At 41.1% G+C, this 16,804-nt stretch overlaps 1 protein-coding gene across 1 annotated transcript; it reads right to left on the bottom strand.

Annotated features, from left to right (window-relative positions):
• Positions 1-356: 356 nt before the first annotated feature.
• On the bottom strand, positions 357-16,770 carry LOC136425145 (condensin-2 complex subunit G2-like). The gene is made up of 29 exons (XM_066413943.1): positions 16,644-16,770; positions 15,937-16,057; positions 14,885-15,058; positions 14,446-14,563; positions 14,249-14,318; positions 13,592-13,679; positions 13,070-13,204; positions 12,807-12,901; positions 12,199-12,268; positions 11,845-11,934; positions 11,615-11,707; positions 11,184-11,309; positions 10,578-10,757; positions 10,216-10,371; positions 9,500-9,722; positions 8,535-8,645; positions 8,143-8,237; positions 7,874-7,951; positions 7,425-7,495; positions 6,830-7,010; positions 6,241-6,417; positions 5,649-5,768; positions 5,108-5,257; positions 4,085-4,184; positions 3,394-3,566; positions 2,837-3,075; positions 2,251-2,351; positions 1,622-1,724; positions 357-833 (listed from the first exon to the last, which is right to left on the bottom strand). Exons 2-29 carry the CDS (start codon positions 16,048-16,050, stop codon positions 785-787), a joined length of 3,480 nt encoding a protein of 1,159 aa, XP_066270040.1. The 5' UTR covers positions 16,051-16,057; positions 16,644-16,770; the 3' UTR covers positions 357-784.
• Between the last annotated feature and the right edge of the window lie 34 nt (positions 16,771-16,804).

Here is a 16,804-nt window from a genome sequence, read left to right as displayed (position 1 = left end):
GAATGAGTGAATGAACAAATTTGTGATGAAGTGGGGAAACTGGACTCCATTTGCTTGCCGTACATATGAATGTGCATGTTTGGTTTTAGAATAAGTTGCTGTTACACAAAATGTAACTTGGGTCTAAATGAAAAACTCTAATATTTGCATACCAGTTTGTGTACTTGTGTGTATGTGTTCTGAAGAATGTAATACTTCCTGACCTATCACTGACATACATGGTACATTCAAACTTTCACAACCTTGTCATAAATATGGCCCTTATAAGGTAAAGAAAATTCATTGACAAATGATTGATGCTACATGTACCCATCTTTTACATATTAGAGTAACGAAATAAAGAAACAAACAAAAAATTATTCTTCATCATCTTTACTTCAGGAATACATAGGAAGCTATAACCAATCTACACAATATTAGATATACAAAGCTATACTAGAAATTCAAAGCTAGGATTATAATTAATGTCAAATGATTAATAAAATATACAGTGACTATTTTTTCTCTGTGTCTGAAATTTCATCTCATACTATTTTTCTCCATGTACTCTTATTGGTCATAGAACTTATAGAAGTCACACATCACAATAGAATAGAATAAGATGCAAAATAACAGCTTTGAGGCTCTGACAGTGAATACTTGGTCTTCATAAATTCGACACGATTGATTTCAAGGACAAAAAGGCACATTTCTGCATAAGTCCTCAAATATATACCTCCTTACTTATTGATAATTGTATAAAAATGATATCAAATCTATACGAGGTTACTAGACCTTCACACCATCAGTTTTGGATCTTTGCCGCCAGGTTTGTGATTTCTTCAAATAACTTCCTGAAATGTAAAAAGAAAAAGAAGGTATTCAAATAGTCTGATGTCTGACAATTTATGTTAAGGTTTTGGGGTATGCCATGTGGAAAAAGACATCAAGTATATGTACTAGTAACAGTTGCGGAGAAATGCTGTTCGTTTGGGTAGTAGAACAAGAGTGGAAAGGAAAGTGATCTCGAACCAGTTTAGCTCCAATGAACTCAATGAACAGATGAGCTAATCTTCCACTTGTCGTGACAGAGAAGACAGACGCTATGTACAGTATTTACTGTATTATTTACAGGTTCATTGTACTGGGGAAATTCCCCTAGCTCTTTTCAACAAGCACAATGAACAGTGGACCACGGCTTAACGTCCCGTCCTAAGAACTGCAACCCTTTCCGGTAGCGTGCATGTCGGGTGAGCGAGACAGCTGGGATGGAACCCGGGGCTTCTAGTTCCAGAGGCAAGATTGCTAACCACTGGACTACGCACGCTACCTACCAGTGGCACAGGACATAAGTGAAGGAAGTCAGGAAACGCTACCTTTGAATAAACAAATGTACATGTACATCCGTTGATGAACGTTAGACATCCAGGTAGTAAGATTCGCCAAAAATAGTTACTCAAGCAACTGGATAAAATTTTGAAACAGACGTTTCAGACAGCCAACTCATGTAGCATGAATGAGTCAGTCACTGACGAAAGACAGCGGATGCTGTCTGAAACGTCTGTTTCAAAATTTTATCCAGTTGCTTGAGTAACTATTTTTGGTGTACATCATTAGTTGAACTGTAGAAAATTATGCATACCTTTTGGCACTGTCCTCTTCCTCTTGTTCTTCCCCTGCCAGGTTCTGGGCCTGTTGCTGAACCACATCAGCACAGTCTTTAAGTCTACCTGCCCTCCAACCATCTATAACAACAGTACACAACCTCACATACAGGACAAACTGTACCACATCAGCACACTCCTTCAGTCTACCTGCTCTCCAGCCATCTATAACAACAGCACACAACTTCACATACAGGACAAGCCAATCACACGTCTCCTTCCTCACAACTGGCTGGATAACAGTCAGCTATGGGTCACAAAGTGACTAGAGTTTTGTATGGGTGAAACTGAGATGAGCTGTGGGCATCTGCCAACCACAGTTCAGGTTAAAAATATTCTCTTTGTAACTAAGGCAAGGTATATGACAGGTCACTGAAGTTAAGAAGTTAAATGTGCTCATCTAATGTATGCATACTAATGCTACATATTCAGGGCTCGAAATACCGTATCTTCTGTTTTCTGCATTAAGTAATATATTCATGTAACAGAGAGCCTTTTTAGCCTGGGAAATTGCAAATTGATATTTTTTCCAGCCATTCAGGTATTTCATAATATGTATCAAATATTCTCTCCAAAGATTGACATAAACGTATGAAGTCTTCCCCACCTTTCTGTAGTGTGTTCAGGATGAGTAAGGCTGCGTAGTGTCCAGGGAGGCCCTGCAGAGCACCTGACTCTGCACAGTGGCTTAACTCCTCCACAAAGAGCCTGGAAAAAACATTGTACAACAACAACATTATTTTCTATCAAGATTCATTATTCTGTCTTTGTTGAAGGTAACATGTACGTGTATGACTGCTGCAATGGCCTAGTAAATCGGTTCAATCCCAGGCCATGTCATACCAAAGACTTTAAGAATGCCTTTTCTGTTTAGCACTCAGCACTTACATGTATGAGAAAGAGTATGGTACACTATGCAGTTAAACAGAAACCACTACCAATGGACTAGCCCCCTACAGCAGTGCTTGCACAACTGTGTGGCCAAATGGCAGTAGAAGCAGAGATGGGCACTGACCTATTCACTATATGATGTGGGAAGGACTTATTTTAATAATAACTTTTTTTTAATCTTATTTTACCTTTTTTTAAAATACGTTTGTGAAGGTTAGACATCCAGGTAAACAATATATAAAGAGAATTCAAACTCTACAACTGGATTCGGAGATTTAAAAAAAAAATGTTTCTGCACCTACCGAGCTGAGGCAGCATTGATGTTGACAGTTGACAGGAGGAAGGCTGACAACGTTGGCAGGTCAGAGATGCGGTCACACGTCCCGACCTCCGCACCCTTACGCACCGCCCTCGTCATCTCTGCTACCACTGCAGTCATGATGGTGGCCATGAAGTCGTGGCTCAGGTTCTGGTTGAGCGAGCGTTGGTTCACGTGGGCACGTATGATGGTTTGAAAGGCGCTTTTCGTCTCCTGTAGCCTCTGCACATAGTTTGGAAGATCAAAACGGAAAATTACCCCACGGCTTACCTAGGGAATAGTCTGGATTGTTCGCCATTGATACAAGCATTCATAGATCAAAGAAATCTTGGATTGAGTGCGTAAAGAAGGACATTACAGAGTGCGGCCTCACCAACGTGGACCCGCTGGACAGAGCCGCTTGGAATCACTGTGTGAAGACTGGCTGACTGCTGCCAACCCCTGCATCAGGGAACCTGCAGCAGTATAATCTAATACTGGATACTACTACTAGTTAGGCAGCAGGGAGAAGGTTAAACAGTTGACAACAGAGGGCCTTACCTGTCTTGCTGCATCCTTCTGTTTGCGTACCAGGTAGACCTGTGTCTGAATGATGCTCTCCAACACACGGGGCACCAGGTCCTGCATCCTGTTGTCGTGTGGAGAGACTGCAGTCACGTCCACAACACGACAAGTCAGCATGCACACAGACGACAGCAGGTCCGCAGCTGAGTCTACAACGCCAGACAAAAAATGTCCACAGTTTTAGAGCAAAATGCCCACAAAATGCACACATTTCTGGAGTAAATATACTAAAAATGGACATATTTTAAAGCAAAAATGACCACTAAATGACATTGCAAAGCTTTGGGGACGAACACAACACATTTGTACCAAATTTCATGTCACTGACAAAAACATAAAGCGGGAAATTTGATAGACAGTGTTAATGCTGTTTACCAGTGGGATCAATGTAATAGCTGTTCATAGCCATCTCTCTCTCTCTCTCTCTCTCTCTCTCTCCATTTTTACGTCTTTTATTCCCCATCATATGGGGGTTGGACGTGCTTGCACATGGATGGGGGAGCCCCAGAACTCCTCATCAAGTGCAAGTCTTTTTTGTAGCAAGAGTATTTATGGCTGGATGCCCTTCCTAATGCCAACCCAAACCAAAGCCATATATGGAGAGTTAGCTGTTCCAAACATTGTCTGCCCCCAATGAGGTGTGCATGTTAAATTGTGCATATCTGACCTGTACTGAGAATTGCTCCTGCCAGCTGTAGTAGAGTACAACTTTGTTCATCAGACAACAGGCACAGCAGGACTAAGTCACCAGCTACCTGTAGAACAGTCTGAAATCACAGCAACTTCAACTGTTTAGTAACTATCTATTGCAAATATACAATTATACCACATAGATTCTACCTTGTTAAAAGGGAGTTACCTTGTGCAGTATTCCTGTGAATCGTTAGAAGGCGCACACATCCAAAGCAAAGAATGATGTGACCTCACGTGATGACGCCCCTATCGGACCCAACTAAGACGCGTGCAGCTCGTACGAAGCACGAAGGAAAATGATGGTTTGATAGGGGCGTCATCACGTGAGGTCACATCATTCTTTGCCTTTGATGTGTGCGCCTTCTAGCGATTCACAGGAATACTGCACAAGGTAACTCCCTTTAAACAAGGTATCAAATGTGGTATACATGTAATTCCGAATATACTTGATGGTAAGTACATCTTAGCATAACCTCCAATTACAATGTATGACAACATGTAAAATGTGTACTACTTTTTCAATTCCAAGATTCCCGACGGAAAACTGGGCACATTTTCACGATTGAAAGCTACAAACAGTTCACTTACATAATGTACATGTATTGAAAACTATCTATTGCAAACCCATCAACAATGAATTGTGGATATTCAAATACTTGTTGCTAGGACATATTTAACTGAATGTCTTTCCTTGAAAAAGCATTTAGGCAGACTTCTTATACATTGTAGTTGAGTCACATTTACACCACTCTCACAAAGAAACAAGGCAAAAATTAAGAACAAAGGATGTCACTTTTAAAATGCATTTCCTACAAGAGAGCCACTTTGCTAAAATGACATTTTTGTGCCATTAATTGTGCACTGTCTAACCTGTATAGCATTAACAGCAAACACTCCTGTTGAAACAGTACTGTACATGCACATGGCATCCGGAGACACTTTGCTAAAATGACACTTCAATGACAGTAAGGTCATTTTTGTGTCATAACCTCCTAACCTGTATAGCATTAACAGCAAACACTCCTGTTGATACAGTGCTGGTGGCACTCTGGGTGTTTTCATTGTCAGGATGACTCAGCGAAGGAACGAGCTTCTGGTCTGCCCAGTCTAAGATCTGACTGAAGAACTCGCACGAAGGCGTCTCATTCTAAAGCAAAGAAAAAAACTGTTACAAAATACACAAAGTACTCAGTGAAATCTCATTAGAAATACATTGAACATTTGAACTATGCTGATGTGTGATGTCTTGTAGTGATTTTAAACAGTTGTGTTCTTCAGTAATGTTGTAACCTCCATTAATTCGCTGGGTTACATAAATCCGCCACTAAGAAAACAGTGGGTATGATGAGAGACCTCTTGTGCAGCATCCACAGTTTAGATATACAGGAGTCATGATCAGTGCATTACACCGGGGGACGTTGGGTTGGAGATCTGTTTGGACGTATCTTGGTGCGGCAGAATTATATACCCTGGTGGAATTACCGGTATATTGACTTAATAGGTGTAACAGTTATATTCTAGACTGAGTGTAGTTCTACCTGCTGTTGCAGGTGTACATGGAGTAGGCAGTAGGACTGCAAGGCTCTCAGGAGAAAGTCATCCGACAGAAGGTCATGGGTCAAAGGTCGTCCTGTTGCCAGACGATCCTCAATACAGGTCTGCTCACCGCAAAGGAAAAGAAATCATGTGTTAAACAAATGTAGCTGTGCCGTAGCTCAGTTGGTAGTGATCCTGCTTATGTGTCACGGGTTTGGGTGTACAACAATTTTCTTGCTACTGGTAGGGGTTGCAGTCCTTTGGATGGGACACTTTGGTCCTGTGTTTGAGAAAAGCCACACCCCAAACATGTTAAAGATCTCACCACACTAAGCTAAGCGTAGGGGTATGCCCCAGTGTGAGTGGTTCAAACAAATCAATCTGGTCTTATGCAACTTGTACTTGCTTTATCAAACTGGTGTGTTATGCCTTGATGTGTTTTGTCAGTTACACAAAACAAAAAAACAAACAAAAAAAGGTATGTCTATTGGACATTGGTGTGCACATGAAGTTCAGAAGCTAGTAACCTGATTAAATGCCAGCAAAAACTATCAAAATCAAATGCACATTTATTTATCAAATGTCTGAACTTACCAACACCCCTTGTAGTTTGTCACTGATTGTAGACAGCTGTGCAGTGTGCGTGTCCAGGGCACACTCCCGACACAGGTACTCGGAGAATATGTAGTCCAGCATGTCCAGGGCCAGCATGGGCTGGGGCTGGTGGGGGTCCACAAACATCACTCTCTTCTTCTTACCCTGCTTAGCTTCCTGTGTGGTCAACGGTTTAGACATGGCAAACAGTAAGACCTACGACCAGTACTGAATTAAGTTTAAGGTACTTATTGAAGGATCCCTGGGACAAAATTCAGAAATCTTTGAAATAAAAAATAAACTTATAAGAATAATTTTTTCCATTGACCAAAGTATTAAGTGTGTATAGTTGCCACCTGTATACAAATGCACAGTGACCATTTTCTTCAAGTCCTCTCAGTAGTCACTTAATCAACAAGTTTGAGTAGTTAATTACAAGATTCAATTACATTGCATTAAAAGAGACCAAACAAAACGTCTAAATACTAACCCTATCTAAGACCATCCCTCAAGTTTTATCAACTAGGAATAGGATATAGACTTATTGTAGGGTAAACAATGTTTGCACTACATATAATTTTCAACTGACCTTACTGTCACCCATGTCATCTTGAGCCTTCGGACCGTCCAGTGCAATGGTCAGCCATTCCGTCACCAGCTCCAGCACGTCTCCCAGTCGGCCCCAGTTGGCCAGACAGCTGACCAGTGGCCCAAACTCCAAGGCTGGTGTTGGCCAGCTCATCCCTTTGAGCTTGGACACCACACCGCAGCTGAAAGTCACAATGTACCAACTTAAATTTAAACTCACGGTCACATCCACTGTGCAATTTTTATTGTAGTATGAAGGATCTACATGACTTGTACATCAAACTTTTCTGTCAAAACACATTCAATAGTGCCCCAAGGATGAATGTGAAAGCCTATCGCACAATGAACATGCCCACGCCCTTGCTAACAAGTGCTAGGGCTATTTCAGTATTTCTCTAAAAAAACTTTAAACAGATGTTGTTAATCAATAGAGAAATCATAACTGGAAAATATGTAATAACTATGCTAGTAAAGACTGTGACAATAAATATTTGATTAACCTGTGTAAACTTACATGAATGGTCTGGCTTTCAAGAATTATCATAGCTATTTAACTTAAGTTACGTAACGCATGTACATAATGTTACAGAAATTACCTGAATGTCGGAATAGTATCGGCTTTAAGGAAACAAGCGAGCTGAACCAGCGCATTATGGCAACGTGCATCCTGCATAATAAAATAAAAAACAGTTAACTACAAACAATGGCTGACAAAACAAAATAAACACTATTAGCAAGTCAACCAAATCACAACAATTAATTTAACCCTTAAGCTGGCAGTCCTGGTTTTATCAGGGGCACAGAAACATACCCTGTGTGCTGCGCACGGTTATAGCCAGGGTATGGTACTCCCCAGAAGAAGACAGCTTTGTGTGCGTGTAGCGCTCGAAGCCCTGAAGTTAGGGCCGCCGGCTGTTTCACGGGTTTCGTGAGGGAGGTCAGGGGTCAAATATTTTTGATTTTTACTTGGCTAAAAAAAATGGCAACTTAAGGGTTAAGCAAGAGAGAAGTAGCACACTAGCCCATGTATTTGTTTAATACTTACATGGAAAACCTTGAGGAAGTCTGGCAGGCATCGGGCAAACTTGTTTCTCAGCTTCTGTTTCCATTCTCCATTCCCTGGCTGCAATGAAAGAAATCAACAGTAATCAGTTTGTATCTCAGAACATTTAGGACACTAAAAATGAAAATCCTAACAAAAGTCCTCAGTACCGTAAAAGAACTTAATGTTGGGAACAATATGAAATCCTATCACAACTTAGAATTTTATGGCATATTTAGATGCTTTAAACGTATATAGAGTGAGATGTGTACCTGTGAGAGTTCTCTGGTACTGGCTGCCCATAGTAGGGCCATGGCCTCCAGGAGCCCAGCCATGGTGTTGGTGTCTGCCACTGACAGATCTTCATCTGCATAAAAACAGATGCTAGTAATTTGGTGATATTTCTCAAATGTGCTACAAGATGGGCACTGATTGGCTGCAAACTATGTCATACTAAGAAAGGTAAGTTCATGAATATTCATATCTAAAAAAATTGACACTGATTTGCTGCAAACTTACATTCACCCCAAATAAGGTAAGTTCGAGGTTTGAGAAGTTACAGAAAGTATCTTTAACCCTCTCCCTGCTACCTAACTCTGTAGCCAAACCAAATTTTAACCAAAAGGTTACTTTAGCAGGGAAACAATTAAAGGTCTGACATTACCTGAGATGTTTTCCTTCTCCTCCAGACTTTCTTCAGTGTTGTTCGGGTCGGCAGCAAGCGCTCTTAGGGTCAGCTGCCACACATAATGACACAGCAACAGCATGTACTTCACTGTAACCAAACAGAGCAAACAATGGCAAAGTTAGATTTTAGGCTAAGTCACTGTTTTAGGATTATACTTCTTTGCTTAGCACTCAGTACTTATGAGAAAACGTATGGCACTATTAATGTTGTCGAAATATGAAAATGCTGTATACATGTAAATGACTTAGTTGGTACACTTTGCAAGAAGATACAATGGCGGGAAAGCAAAGCAAGCAAGAGAACTTATCTGCCTGTCCTTGGTGCTGAAGTCTGTATCGGACATGTAAAATAATTTCCTTCTTATATGGAAGTGATTGGAAGTTGAATACACAGTTACACACCAATACTAGACTAGTGGAGAATCCCCTGCTGTTGTTTTTTACGCTTGCACAACTGTGTGGCCCAAGGACTTAGGAAATGGAGATAGGTACTGCCCTAAACACCACAAAAGCATGGTGTGGAAATGACTTTAACATTACCTATCATTAGTGTACACAACTATGACAGTAATTTGACAAGCCACTACAAAGTTTGACCCTTTTTGGCAAGAGATCTTGAATTTCTCCATCTAACTGACCTGTGTCATAGTGGTCTGAGCTTCTGTCACTTACCACATCTGGTTCAAATTACTTGGAACCAGAAGGCCCGGGCAGGACACCTCTGGACAAGAGGCACATTGAGTCATACCAAAGACAAAGACCAAATAAAAATGCTACATACTTATGAAACAGTATGGAAGCTAAACACACTCCACTGCCAGTGGACTAGCCCCTGCTGCAGTGATTGCACCACAGTGTGGCCCAGGGCTATGAAATGGGGATGGGCACCACCCTATACACCTTATAGTGTGGGAGGATTTTAACTTTAACTAACTGACTGACCTGTGTCTCCAATGGCCATACAGTTGGGTGCTAGCTGGAAGAACCGCCGGGCCGTCTGGGGGTTTTCCTGGATCAGGTAGATCGCCCTCTCCAGGATTTTTGCGCTATCCTTTTGCAGCGGCACGAAGGAGTTGAAGAGTAGAGTGACCAGGATGGTAGCGGTCTGTACCTTGTCCACAGCGATACGGGCCATGATGTGATCCAGGGGTACCACATCCCAGAACTATGGTCAACAAGATACAATCGTTTTAGTGTTGCATTGACAATACATGTATCTAACCTTTTCAAAACTACTGTATATTCTAACAACACAGATGTACTCTCATTACAAGATACAAACAGCAGGGCTTTTCATAGAAAAAATTGTATGGTGGAGTATTGCGAGGAAGCTGAGTGACCAAGGGGGGATGGTGTTTTAGAGAATTTCAAGCTGAAATGGGGCATTATTTGGCTTCCTGAGATGCAAAATTACTGTCAGACAGGTCACAGTTGAAGACCATGGCCAAAGGTGACCTAGTAGCATCCCTGGTCAGAGTATCTACTCCCCTGGGTAAAGGGGCGCATGGGAAGCCCATGTTCCCCTCGTAAGATTAAACCCTGAAACAGTGTTTACTGGTTTTCTCATCAAAGAAGAATAGCTACCGTCACATTTACAAATGATCTTATCTGTGCATTTTCTTTTTCTTCGAGAAAAAAAGCATAACTTTGCCCCTGACCTTGATGGCACGGACGCTCTTGATCTTCAGCAGAAGCTGTGCGAAGGCCAGGCGGACCTTTTCCGACTTGTCATGGATGTGGTTCCGGAGACGTGGCAGCATGGTTTTGAGCAGGGGGTGGCTCAAGGGACACTGTTCCAACACGAACATGATGCCCTAGCGAGATACAGATGAACTGCAGGTGAGGTAATGCTTTGAGAATGCTGGAACTCATGTCATACTACTCATGTCAACTCATGGTCTGATGAAGTTCAACCTGCACCTAGCAGTTACTCAAAATAAAAATCATATCCAGATGCTTGAGAATTTATAACTGCTATTTCACCCAAGGAATATTCTTTTAGTTCTTTTTGAATCCCTACTTTAAAGACGGCTGCCCTGACGTCGGCTGAGTTGCAGTCGTTAGCCATGTCATCTATGACTCTCTTCAGGAAATCCTGCACCACGGTGGCTGGGATGAGCTCCCAGTACGAGCCAACGATACGGCAAACACCGCGAACGGCTACCAGCCGCAACATTGGCTCAGGGTCCTCCAGCAAAGACTGCAAGAGAATTTGTATTTCATTAGAATCCAAGAGAGAAATTACTTGGTAAAAAACAAATAAACTTTAGTCTATACAATAGGCTCTGCTTATTTGAATCAGAAACTTATTTTGCAGAAAAAGTAATGTAGTTGTGTCATTACAACATATTCAACCTTCTCCCTGCTGCCTTACTCTGTAACCAATAGGTAATTGGGTGCTAAACGGTTTCTTCAGTGTGCTAAAGGTTAAAACATACAATTCTAGATGTCTGAAACTTTGTGAATAGAATATGTTCAGAGAAACAAAATGCTAGAATGAGATTAAGAGCATTTAAGAAATCATTTCACATTGAACAAAGTTAACCCGAATTTGTTGACATACAATATTAGTATCTATACTACTTACCCAGAGGATGTATCTAAGGCCTCCTACTATACTACTTACCCACAGGATGTCCAGCTGTTTCTGCATGTTTTGGTCCCTCTCCTCAACAGGTGCGTCAGGGATCTGTAGAGGGAAGGCATCTACCAGCAACAGAGCTGCGTTGGTGCGCACAGCTGGGTTAGCCACCTGGAGGAACCAACAGATTAAAAGAGTCTTTTTTGGGAGAATTTGCAAAAGTCTTTAACTTTGAGCAAAATATTAATCTTCTCGCTGCTGCCTAACTCTGTAACCAATAGGGAATTGGGTGCCAGACGGCTACTTCAGAGTGCTTAGAAGTACCTTTTGTACATTTACAATGTACATGTACCTTTTTATGACTTTTTAGTACACTAGGCCTAGGAAAAAAATGCGTTTCCAGTTACCAGACCGACCCTGGCAAAAACCAGCTGACCATTTTGAAATCTTCGGTAGTACCAAGCAAAATTCTATACCTTGAGTGACCGCCACAGGATTGGTTTGTACAGAGTGTAGAGCATGTCATCCACTCCAGGCTTGTGCTTCTGCTGGTGGACAGAGCTGAGGAGCTGGAAGAAACATGGTAGGAACAACAAAGCTTCATTATTATATATAAATGGTTTATTCAGGAATTGACACATACAGAAATTAAAACTAAATTTGAAAAGAAGGTTTCTTGTGACTCAGAGGAAAAGAAAGCACGTACCAGTTGAAGATTGTCCGATAGAGGCTTCGGGCCGGAGCGATCAGCATGGATGGCACGGTACATCAGGTCTTGTAGACATATCTCAATTTTCTGTAGGTAAAAACCAGCGTTACATATCATAACTGTCATGGAATACTAGAAATGAACACTTCTGTATCAAACTACAAATACACACAGAACAATAACATATTAAGTGGTCGCTATTGCAGTCATACTAAGTAAATTTTTCAATAACCTGGTTAACTTACAGTACTGTCTATTCTCAAAACACTTTCCTCCAGTCAATTTTGCTTATTGATGACCAAGTAATACATGTTCTCCTATTGCCAAGTCGATGTACATTCGCATCCTTACCTCCTTGAATAGGCCATCAGCTATGTTCCAAGCATTGAAGTAGATTTCACCATAGTACTTCTGTACAGCCCTGTAGAGGAACAATTATCAGATGTGTCACAACATTTCAAGTAGAGCTGTTTACCGTACCGATACAGTACCGGGTACAATCAATTAGGTACAGGTCCAAAATACCTGAACCCTGCTGGATCGGTACTAATCAGGTCAAGCCTGACTCAGGGGATGGCCACTTAGACAGATAAAATTACTATGAAACTACCGTGGCAGTGCACTAAAGCCACATCTATACTATACTCCAGCACATAAAACACATTTGCAAATCTGAGTTTTCATAAAAATAATACCTAGCACAATTTGATATTATGTTGTTACCAGTTTTGCATGCTTTTGCCCTTATTGAAAATCTACCATTTAGTTTAGATACAGGTTCAGGTACCTGTACCTAAACCGGAGTACCTGAACCTGTACCTGTACACAGCTCTAATTTCAAGATATACAATATATATCCTGATGCACTGTCTACAATAAATAAAGAGACACCTCAGTTTTCATAACTAATGTGCCTTTTCAGGCATTTTTCTCGAGTGTTATATTGCTTTCAATCTTACTTGGATGCAGTTGGCAGCTGGTTCTTAATAGTCTTGTGCAGTTTGTCTGTGAAGTTAGGATGAAGCCCAAAGAGGAAAGTCAAGAAGCGGCGACCCTGCAAAAACAACAACAGACCTTGAGTTTAAGTGTCAATTCCAGTGCTCATTTCCGAATCGTTCAAGAATTACTTATCTACCATCAGTCATCTTTCTTATCTACCAACTGTGACTTATGAAAGTGTGAGTTTTTGCGAAGAATTATCATAAATGTCTTCTGTTCTGACCTCAGAGGCTCCGAGGTATGTCTTGTTGATGACACAAAGCAGAAGGAGCTGCTGGAGTTCCTCCATAGTCTCGTCCTGGTAGCTGAAGATGCTGAGAACTTGTCGTAGACCCCACACATGCTTTACACTGGTTCCCTAACAAAAACACAATCTTTATCAGTATTGTATTACTTCTTAACCTTTTTGTACTGCCTAACTCTGTAACCAATAGAGAATGGGGTACAAAATGGCTTAAATTCAGTGTGCTAAAGGAAATAAAGGTTTTTAGTTTGACTGAAATGTAAAATAACCTTTTCAATGAAACACTATCAGAAACATCTGAAGAAATCAATGTTATGTTTTCAAGATACATGTGTTAAAAGCTACATGTATGAGGATAAAATATACTTGTCATGCAAGTTGGGTGAGTAACAACAGCTGTGATTCAAACTCCCGACCTTTAACCTACTTTACAGTTGTGTTGACCATTCAGCAGTGTAACTGTAAAACTTATAGGACAGTCTTTAACAGACAGCTTCTTACCTTTGCTTTGTATTCCAGACTCTGTTTCAGGAAGAACATCATTGCATTGTACACCGCATTCTCCTTCTGACTTAGATCCTTCAGCCACCTGTGACCAAGATAGCAATATACATTTTTTTGTTCAATATGTGCAATAGGAACAAGCAACTACAGAAAACTGAAGAAAAACATCATAAGGCAACCAAAGCTAGTAGACTTACAGTTCTGCAAAAGGCAAGACACCATAAGATAGCCCTACCGGTCGAAGCTCATCTGTCACCTGCACCGCGCCAATCGCGACACTCAAAATTCATATAAGAGCCTACCACTTCACAAGACTGTTATAGATACTCTTATTACCCTTGCACTGTGACAGGAATTCATTGCCTCAAGAAGTCACGGAGATAGCTGACCCTCCCAAGTTTAAGGAGGCGGTGCGCCTAAACCTCAGAGGACAATAAAAGCACAGCACACTCCCCTGGGCGCTTTACCCCAACAAGAGGGGTGTTGCCCAGCACCAAATCAAGATCTCTACATTTGAAAGTGTATACTAATGTGTTCTGGTGTGTTCTTTTCTTATTCTATTGATATTAAAATATGTAATACAAATGTTTATTGTTACACTTACAGTGTATAAACTGGTATTAAGAATATGTATACAATGTACTTATGCTGTACCATTTCTCACACAAGGTGCTGATCTGGGTCTTCAGCTGGACAGCTGCCTCAGGCAGGGATGGCAAAATACCTGAAAAAACACAACATGGAAGTTATCAAATATTATAACAATCCAAGGTTGTGCTGTTATTAGTGCTAAACCACAAACCAAACAACAAATGCTACTTCCCATGGGGTGAAGAGACAACGATACCCACCATGTAACACCAGGACTATGTCCTGTAGTGCATCAGGGACGATGGGAGAGTCCTGGCTGATGGCGATGGTTGCCATGGTGATCACGCCCTGCACGATGCCTACAGTCTTCCTCACAACCTGCAAAACACAAGCCGCATAAATCAGATCACAGCTTCAACAAGATTGTGGAACATCTTTCTTTTGGGGGTGTACTTAACATACTCAATACGTACCATTGTAAGGCAACCTACTGTAAAATCAGTTACCAGTCTGTAACTCCTAAAATGTCTGCGGCAGTTTTATTTTCATGGTTTCATCATGACAGTGCAAATATGTGTTTTTCAACTTTTTGTGCTACATCATTATGTCAGCCGCGTACAAAATAAAATACCAAAAAACCTCATATCCCCCCTATGACAACACCAGTTTGAGTGGTTTGAATTCATCTATTGCCCCCACCTGTTTCCTTTCCCCCACAGGAAGTTGTTCCAGTTGTTCGTCGTCCTCGCTGAAGGGTCCGCTCATGACGTGATGGTTGCACACCTCCTGCAGGGTGCTCCACAGCTGCTGCACCTGCCGGCGGTTCAGCGTCTGGTACAGCTCCAGCAGGTCCAGCTGGGAATTCCTGTCATCCTGGAAAAAGTATATAAATTATGATCAAGACATGGACTGGCCTGAGTACTAAACAACTGATCAGAGAGGCCGAGGACAGAGCAGGATGGGCAGGGATCATTGTTGCTTGCTGTCATGACGCCCCTACGACCACAGAGGTCATGGGCCATGAGTGAGTGAGTGAGTGAAATTATGATTTACATGATAAAGCAGTCATCCTCAATTGAGGTTAAGCATATTGATTGTTCTGGTAATTTACTACTAGTGCAAAGCGGCTTTCCTACGGCTCATGTTTTAGCTAAGCACACCAGGTCCCTGCTAAGACTTCTCGATAAATATGTTGGGTTCTTTAAAAAGATGGTCTTATTCATATTAGTAAGGTCCAGCTGGGAATTCCTGTCATCCTGAAAAAAAAAGTAAAGCAGTCATCCTCAGTTGAGGTGACAAAGCATAAATTGCCTTTTCAAATAGGTGGAAGTGCAAGGCGGCCTCCCTACGGCTTCCGTCTCTGGCCAAGCACACTTGGTCACTGCTACTCTTCTTGATAAGTGTGTTGACAGGGCAGTCTTTGAAAAATGGACTGCTAGTATGTTACCTTACTAATCTCCTGTGAGTTACTTATTTTCTGGACTACTGTTAATTTGGTTTCATGACGCCTAAATATCTAAAAACAAAAGTTTGCAATATTTTAGAGTAAAGCACCTAGAAGTAGAATCTTTGGATAAGTAGGAATTCTGGTTTCCAGTTTGCACTGCTCTTCAATTTCCTGTCATACACTGTCATTTTCTAGTCTTTGTTTGTAGCATCACAATGGAAATTCTGGTCTGTGATTTTATGGTGGCCGCCAAAACCAGCAAACTCAAAAATACAGTGAATATTTCAAAATTTACAGTACTTACGTGAAGTTTGAGATAGTTTGCGAAACTGTCAGCCGAGGGAGCCTCCTGCTTCAATACTTGGAGAAACTTGTCCCGGTGTAGAACAGTTTCCACACTCTCTTCGACTGCAGACATGGTGACCCTGTTATGGAAAACAACAAAACTCAACTACTGGACAACACACATTTGCTTAGTGGATCAGACTGCAGTTTTCTCCCCAATCTACCTGATTTGCATGAGACCTTCAATTAATATTATGTAACGGCTTGGCTATTGACAGGAACACCCTGTAAAACATGCCAAAAATTCTTATCTTGGCCAATATTCAATGCACAGAAGTGATGATTTTCACGTGACGTTTTTGTATTCATTTATGTACATGTATGAAGTTAGTATCAAGGATCATTTATTATTAAAAGTATCAAAACTATAGCATCTAAAAAAGAGAAAAAAATAAAGAAAACATTGACATTCACAAACAGACGTGACGTACATCTCATTGGAAACAAGAAGGGAATGCCTGTAAAGAGAGTGAAGGACTGACAACCATTCATTCTCAAATCTTCAGACAAAATTTAAAAAAAAATGTTCGGAATCAGATGTTTTCCCTACAAATTATTTGGTGCGCCCCCCTCCCCACAAGTTACCGACTTCGAAGATTGTCAAAGAAACTGGTCTTTCTTTCTTGAACGATAGGCCAAAAATGAATCACATGATACTAGACTTACGTTAAGCGTTATCCTATATTCCAGTAGGTTAGAAATAAAGGCGAAGAATTCGTCCTAGAGTAGTAATTGTTGAAAACTACGCGACGTTCGTTGTTTTGGCTGTTGAAGCGAAATAGAAAATGGCGCCTTTTCCGAATATTACCGAAGAATACCGAGCTTTG

The sequence above is a fragment of the Branchiostoma lanceolatum genome, chromosome 19 (genome assembly GCF_035083965.1).
Source record: "Branchiostoma lanceolatum isolate klBraLanc5 chromosome 19, klBraLanc5.hap2, whole genome shotgun sequence".
Lineage (NCBI taxonomy): Eukaryota > Metazoa > Chordata > Leptocardii > Amphioxiformes > Branchiostomatidae > Branchiostoma > Branchiostoma lanceolatum.
This window is presented reverse-complemented; position numbering and strand designations above follow the sequence as displayed.

Bases quoted from the DNA above. Each gene is read 5' to 3' on its own strand.
- LOC136425145 (XM_066413943.1), bottom strand. From the start codon at position 16,050: ATGTCTGCAGTCGAAGAGAGTGTGGAAACTGTTCTACACCGGGACAAG. The intron at 5,258-5,648 runs GTAGAACTACAC...TCTTTGCTTTAG, and splicing joins ATGTACACCTGCAACAGCAG to AATGAGACGCCTTCGTGCGA. The intron at 4,185-5,107 runs GTTAGGAGGTTA...CTGTGATTTCAG, and splicing joins TTGCTGTTAATGCTATACAG to ACTGTTCTACAGGTAGCTGG.